The sequence below is a fragment of the Mercenaria mercenaria genome, chromosome 8 (assembly GCF_021730395.1).
Source record: "Mercenaria mercenaria strain notata chromosome 8, MADL_Memer_1, whole genome shotgun sequence".
Taxonomy (NCBI): domain Eukaryota; kingdom Metazoa; phylum Mollusca; class Bivalvia; order Venerida; family Veneridae; genus Mercenaria; species Mercenaria mercenaria.
Genome location: NC_069368.1, coordinates 56,975,415 through 56,983,241, shown reverse-complemented (window position 1 = coordinate 56,983,241; position 7,827 = coordinate 56,975,415). Strand labels below are relative to the sequence as shown.

General features: G+C 35.6%; 1 protein-coding gene across 1 annotated transcript; it reads right to left on the bottom strand.

The window, feature by feature from the left end:
- Positions 1 to 4,896: 4,896 nt before the first annotated feature.
- Positions 4,897 to 6,348, bottom strand: LOC128558893 (axoneme-associated protein mst101(2)-like). The gene is made up of 2 exons (XM_053549164.1): positions 6,152 to 6,348; positions 4,897 to 5,977 (listed from the first exon to the last, which is right to left on the bottom strand). The coding sequence occupies exons 1-2, from the start codon at positions 6,346 to 6,348 to the stop codon at positions 4,897 to 4,899; spliced, it is 1,278 nt and encodes a 425-aa protein (XP_053405139.1).
- Between the last annotated feature and the right edge of the window lie 1,479 nt (positions 6,349 to 7,827).

Genomic DNA, 7,827 nt, shown 5'->3' with positions numbered 1-7,827 from the left:
CTTTTGACATCTTACAATCGGTTTCTAAGCAAAATTATAAAACAGTCGAATGTGTTGTCTTTACTGCATGTACTTCACAGATCTTTCAGTCTCAGTTATGTTCTAGGGATAACGCATGTTTTTTCGTGTTATAACATCTGCAGAATCCCGAGGGATTGGTTGGTACTCTCGCCCTACGGGCTCTGGTACCAAAGATTCCCGAGGGATTCTGAAGATGTTATAACAAGAAAAGAACATGCGCTAACGCTATTCTAGCACAAAACGCGTAAAAACCAAGTAAATGAATATATTGTCCCTCAACGTCATTAAATTTCCACGAAATGTGCGGTAAAGTCTACGTTGTTTTTTCACACTGACGTCATTTCCTTTTGAAATATCCGTTTTGGGGCCGTAATACGTTTACGCTTTGCCACCGAACGCGCTTATATAAAAAGGTGTTATAACAGCACGTGAGCGCGAAAACCTTTCTCTCCTGTTAAAACACCCCAGAAAAGTGACAATAACAGCGGTTTTATGCTAGAATGAGCATACTAAACGGGTCTACAAAAAGCTTACATTATAATAATAAATTGCAACTATTATATACAATTATACATGTAGCGATTGACTTGGATGGAAGACATACCGATTTTGAAATAACTATTCAAAAATCTCTTTTTAGATCTTTTGGCTCAATCTGGCTAAAGTTCTTGAATTGATATAAATTGCAACTTGTTTGACCAATTATCTGGAAATGTAATTAACCCTTTCGCTGCCACACTATAAATTCAAAATTGCCAACGACGTTCACGACGTCATCTAAATATAACCGTTACTTTTCGAACGTTGACGTTTCTAATATTAGCGCGACGTTGCGTTAATTGAGTAGTAATTGGGAGTCTGTAAATATATAAGAAGGCGATTGTTTTAGATATTATATTTTACTGAACTATTTCTCTATCATTCTTTTGAAATACAAATGCTTGATTCTCGTTCAAAAAAGATGGTAGAGTTAGGTTATGCTAATTTTATTTTATCTCGATTGTGATGAAAGCTTCTAGCTTATTTGAACCACTCTCGAGTCCACTTCCTTGAAAAACAAGTACTGGCGCCATATGAGAAGGCGTGGTCGTGACCCCGAGGGACTCAAACTGACTACCCCGGGTTGAGCGGCCGGCACTTAAACCATTAGTCTAGACCACCGCTCACCTCTGTAAAGTCAGAGTTAAGAAGCAATATATTCTAATAGCCTATATGAAATTTATATTATCTTTGAAACATTTGAAGTTTTGCTTAATAACAGTGATGAATATGTCGCGAGAAATACAAAAATTTGTAACGATTAAAAGGGAAGTTATTTTTTTACATTCAACATCTCGAGCAGCTTTGTTAAAAACGTTTATTTATTCCGCATGTTTAGTAAACGGTTATTAACGTGCATACCATGAAACTCATGAGCGAATACATAAAGCAGTGTATTTTGTCAGCTATCCCCCAATGTGGTTGTAAACAAACAAACAAAAACAAAATAGAATTTTCATCAGAATATTGTGTAAATGGATGAACGGAAGAAAGACCAGACATATTCAGTGATATTTGTAGCGAACCCCTTAGTCGAGCGGTTACGAGGTGGCTCTATAAGAGGTGCTACACGAGTTCGCCTGGGCCCGGCTGGTGGCAAACATAGATTATGGATAGATTCAGTTAACTTTATAAGATATAACGGAGGTGATATTAACTTAAGCAGAACTTTTATTAACCATGTTAACAGTGCAAACTATTATAAATAACATGACATGCAATATTCAACTCAGTAATTCATAAATGACATTAGTAATAAATGTTAGTATATATATTTATATATCAGTTCACAATATTCTTGCTGTGCACCTTGGTTTAATCACTACACGTCTTTACAGTTTGTTTAAACTACTTAAACACAGATGAAAGTTCCACTATTCCAATTTATATTCATATAAATTGAAAGGCACTCATTGAAACAGATCACTTTTGGGAATACTCTTTTACACCACTTTAAATTAGGTTCATCAATCATTCAGCAACGATAGTGTCCGAATTATATTAGATAAACTCCGGTAAATACTTATGTCGCACACTGTACAAATTAGACACTAAAAATTACGCGCTGTACACTAGATCTATAACAGGGTATAATGCTAAGGTTTACAAAGGTATCCGGGCTATTGGTATAGCATAACTATATACCAGTTGGTATTATTGGTATAGATGGTATAATTGGTATAACTCTACTTGGTATAATTGGTATAATTGGTATGCAACATCTTCATCTGATTAATTCTCGTAAATAATTAGGTTTAACACTAAACAAATGGATTTACCACACTTTGGCACTTTTTCGGTTGGTATAATAATTATTAGGCACTTGTAGATCTAATATGATAGATCCAGAAACACTATACACGGTATAAACACTGGAGATAGAGATTCCTATAAGGAACTTATATATTTATAACATTACGCCACTTAGTCGTTTATTTGTTTAATACCAATAACGGTAAGACTCTACCTCTTCTTGTGACATGGTTGGTATATGATGGTAAACGACGGTATAGACTACTTGTCTATGGTATTTATACCAGTTGGTGAGCGGACCGCCAGCCTGGGTGTTTACAATACACCAATTGAATTTCGCGCCACTTGACCTTTTATATGTGAGATTTCGTCACATCTCGCACGCGCCACCAGATTTAAACACAGCAATGGCGGACAAAACACAGTAGTAAATGGAAATTTCACACTTCTTCACGAATTACGGACACACAACACGATGTCATATGAAAACTTTGATAGGTATTTAAAGTATTGAACACATATTATTGATTTCATAAGTATTTAGACATTTTAGTAACTTTTAAAAGAACTAACGAGTATCGTATCTCAGAACAGTTATTGGCGATTTCAAGCGATAAACAAGTTCAAATATACGAGTCCAATATACAGGTGCACAGCTACAAATAAATCTGTAAACATGAAAAAACAGTTCAAATGGTCATCAAAACACACGATGTTAAAATGAATATACATTTACTTTTCGTAATAACATCGGAATGAACATTTAAAACACATGGAAAACCGAGTGGGTGGGGTAAGATTAACATCGTACCACAGATAAGAAAATGTGCTAATTCCTTATGATATAAATGTAGAGCCCGATTCTGTGAATCAGAACAATGATACAACTAAGTCTTTATCTATTCTTAACTGATAATTGGTGAATTAAAATAGAGAACTTCAAAATTTCATGATATCAAATAAATGTGGAGACAATCAAGACACTGGGCCGTTACATTGCCCCCCTCCATAAAAATTTTGGTCTCCAAAAATATGCAGACTCAAGGTTTTGATTGACAGAAATATATATACTAAGACCTAACCCCAATGAACAGTACAATATATGTTATACTAACTATTACTGTCGGAATGACTAAAGACACCAGCAACTCTAAACTACATGTTAATTGCAATATATAGTAACGACAGTGATATTATAAAGTGATAACTAAACTTGCATGATATAACTATACAGAAGAACATTCATACAAAATCAGTATCTCAGCAGTATACCTAAACGGACAAAACATATACCTGTAATGTTGATAATAAGTAAATGTCATCCTTTACTTAAACTTTGTAAGATTCAAAATTTGAACAAGTTCAGTTCAGCTTATATATTAAATGCTTTTATAAAAGTGAAAACTGTCAACTTTAACATTAACTATTCGGGAAATCAAGAACAATTCAACAACAGATATCTAGCACAACATATACCAATACAATGTTTATAATCATTTTTAATTATGCTGCATATTTTAACACTATCAAGTCTCTCTATGTATGAATTAATATCCTAACACTTTCATCAGTTTTACCAAAAGTTTCAATCCCAACCAACATTTAATTTATACTCCCAAATAGGTCAATTCCTAGCGTCTCAATTTATAAGCCTTCATTGGCATAACGTTTGCACCAACCACACTACACTCCTCTATCTTCGCGATTGTTGCGTTCACTAGACCTGGAAGGCGATAATAACATGCCTCATAATACATTTCGTAGAGATAACGAACATCATGTGGTAAAGTTCTAAGGTCACAGGCTCCATTTCGTAGGAAATTTAATATGAATCGGAAATGAGCAGGGTCCCTGTCAATAAAGTATTGGTTGCCATATATTGGCGTCATTCCATCCGGTCCAACAAGTTTGGCCAGCAAGGAGTTAGGGTCTTGTTGTAATGTCACACGAGAGGTCTCAAACCTTTGCCCTCCAATATTAAGGATGGTCCTTTCTTTCTGGGTCTTTTGCATTTCGGGAATTATTGATTTATCGTCCAGGATAGAATCAGTGCTCGTGCACTCATCGGTCTGGTCTGTATCATTAGTAACTCCACTTTCATTTTGATTATCAATGTCATTTTCATGGGACTCCTTAGTATCACTCGCTATTTCTTTTTCTTCTGAAGCGTCACCTTTTTCATTTACAACTTTCACTGAATTGCTCTTAGGATTATCTTCTGGATCACTTACATTCTGTTTCTCAAACAACTTCTCTTTTTAAAACTGATAGCATTGAGCTTTATCTTTCAATGCGCACACTACACTCTTTAGTTTATATTTGACTCTGACTTTTCATTTCTCACTTTTCCTTTATCATTCTGGCCACATTCACTATCATTGTGTTTCTCATCTTGTGTCTTTTCTCCCAAACCTGAGTCACTTATCCCTTCATTGCTTTTGCACTTTGTACCAATTTCACTACTATCAGCTTCACTTGCAGGGACATTACTCACAAGTTTTACTGTAACTTCTTTTTCTCTATTTAATTCACTTTTACTTCTCTCTTTTTGTTCATCTTTCTTTTTAACCATCGATGTTGCACTTACAGTATTACATATCTCAGCACTTGTTTTGACTTTTCTTTTCTTCCTTCGAATCTTTTGCTGTACGTTTCACTTCCGTTTTTATTCTCGGTATTTCTTTCCTTTTGTTTGTCTGGCAGCACTTTCGTAATTTTTCTTTCACTGTTTGTCCCGTTACACTTATTACTTTTATCTTTCCTCTGTGAATTTTCTCCTTCCCTATTCTCTTGATCCTCCTGCCTTTTCTTATTCTCATTAGTGTAGTTTTTCTTTTCAGTATTATCATCATTCTCCTTACTATTCTCTGTACAACCCTTTGTCTGTGCTTTATCGGACTTACTACTTTCCGGATGATTCCCAGTGTTCTTTTCTGATGTCAGCTTTGATGATTTTGAACTTCCATTGCTTTTTATATGTTCGATTTTGTTATCTCTATCTTCCTTTTTCCTAATCTTATCTTTGTCCGTATTTAAACTCTTTGGTTCACTATTTTCTGCTTTTTCTAAGTCCCTGACCTTGTATTCAACCTCTTTGCCTTTACTAACTTTTGCACTATTGGGAACTTTTTCTCCACTTTTGGACTTGTCATTTCTATCAGTGTCACTTTTATTCTCTTTCCTCTTTTCACACCTTTCACTCTTTTCTGTTTTAGAATTCTGATTACTGTGGACACTCTTTCGGTTTCCATATTTATCTTTGCCTTGTGCTGCCACATTCTTGTTTGTTTTAATAACACGTTCTTCATCTTTGCATTTTGTACTTTCTCTGTCAGTTTTGTCATTAACATTCTCTTTCTTCCTCTTTATGATTTTCTCTCTCTGCTCGTTACTCTCAATTTCATGGCTTCTTTTTGCTCCTTTTTCAGTCCCTTTCTGCACTACCCTCCTATCACTACTTTCTTTTACACTTTGTTTCTTCTTCTTAATATTACTGGGATAATCCCCTTCACTTTCACTTTCACTCTCGGATGAGTCATAGAGTTTGAATTTTGACCATGATCTTTTCTTCTTCTTAATCCTTAAACTTCCACTGTCACTTACTCCCGACTTTGAACTTTCTGACGTTTCTGACGTATCGTCACTGCTACTTTCACTTGATGTACTACATGTAGACTATGAATCACTCGAGAATGTTTCACTTCCAGTTTCTTTCTTCTTATCAGTCTTACTTCTATTTAACCTTGGATCTATCTCATCTTGACATGGAGTCCCTTCGGAGAAATCAAACTCCTCCTCACTTACATCTTCTAATTCCATTTTAAAAACTTTTGCTTACTACTTTCCTGTCTGGGTTACTATTGGTGTAATTGGAGTCTTCAACATACTTGTAATTTCATCATCTATTCCTGATTCTTCACTTTCCTCATTTATACCAACCATTGTTGGGCCGTATTCTTTTTGTAACAATCTTATATTTCTAAGATATTCTGGTTCTACACTTTTAATTATCTTGGCAGGGCATCTCTCTTCCATTTAATTAATTTATCTACTGCCCCTTCTCTTCCACCATCAGGGTCCATTAATTCAAAGTCTTCTGTTCTAACATTTAAAACATTGTTGGTGCTTATATGATCTTCGGATGAATAGTCGTCTACATCTCCTGCACTGATACATAAAGTGGCTGTGTTTTTCTTGGGCATGACGACACGCAATATGGTGTTTTTCAAATGTTACATTTTGACATATCACGCACAACCACTGAAACAAAAGGAAATACTTTATGAACATTGGAAAAAACATATGCAAAAAAAAGTATATATATATATTTTTAATGTTTTAATTTTTCATAGAACAGGGGACCTTTAGCACCGTTCTTGTGGTCTGAATATTGGATCCTGATGCCCTTCGTATCGTTTAAGTCGGTCATGATGTACTACCTTAGGTTTAGCACGTCTGCCTTGCTGTATTTGATATACTATGTCATTAAGTTTCTTTAAAACTTCATAAGGTCCAGTCCATCGTCTGGTTAGCTTTGCACTTAAACCCGCTTTAATCTTCGGATCATATAGCCATACCATGTCGCCAACCGCATATGAATTCTCACTTAATCTATGGTCATACTGGCGTTTCTGAGACTCGCTCGCGATCGCAAAATTCTTTCGTGCTACGTTGTGTACCTTATCAATTATCTCTGAGAGATTAATCGCGTAATCGGTTTCAGTAATTTTGCTAACGTTTTCAGGACTCCCTATTGCTAGATCAATTGGTAAATCCATTTCGCGCCCAAACATCAACATACTTGGGGAAAAACCTGTGCTTTCTTGTACAGAAGAATTATATGCCATTGTAAGAATAGACAAGTAGGAGTCCCAGTCCTTATGGTTTGCAGACACAAATTTCGATAACATATTGGCTATACTTTGTGTTTGCGGATTCGGCTAATCCGTTTGATTGTGGTCTAAAGGCTGTTGTTCTTGTCTTTTCTGACCCCAAAATTTTACACATTTCCTTGAAAGTCTGAGACTCAAAGTTTGATCCTTGGTCAGAATGTATTTGTTTTGGCACACCAAACACTGATACAAACTTTTCAACTAGTTTGTTTGCTACGGTTGTAGCTTCTTGGTTTCTGATGGGAACAGCCACCAGCCATTTAGTAAAATAGTCTATTATTGTGAGTACATACTTGTTTCCATGGTTGCTTCTCGGAAAAGGCCCATTATATCGATACCAACTCTTTCTAAAGAGCTCCGACATTATATTTCTTAAGAGCAGATTTGGCTTTTCTGACAGGACCTTTCCTGGAAGCACAAACATCACACGACTTGACCCAGTTACTTATATCATGTTTCATTTTAAACCAAAAGAACCTCTGTCTTACTTTTGCTAGGGTTTTACGTATTCCTAGATGTCCACCAGATGGACTGTCGTGTAATTCCTTTAACACCTCGGGAATCAAACTTCTAGGCAATATTACACGATATTGGTATGATTTACCATCAACTCCAACCCACT

Coding starts and splice junctions, on each gene's coding strand:
- LOC128558893 (XM_053549164.1), bottom strand. CDS start 6,348: ATGGAAGAGAGATGCCCTGCCAAGATAATTAAAAGTGTAGAACCAGAA. Junction 5,978..6,151: donor GTAACCCAGACAGGAAAGTA/GTAAGCAAAAGT, acceptor GTCTACATGTAG/TACATCAAGTGAAAGTAGCA.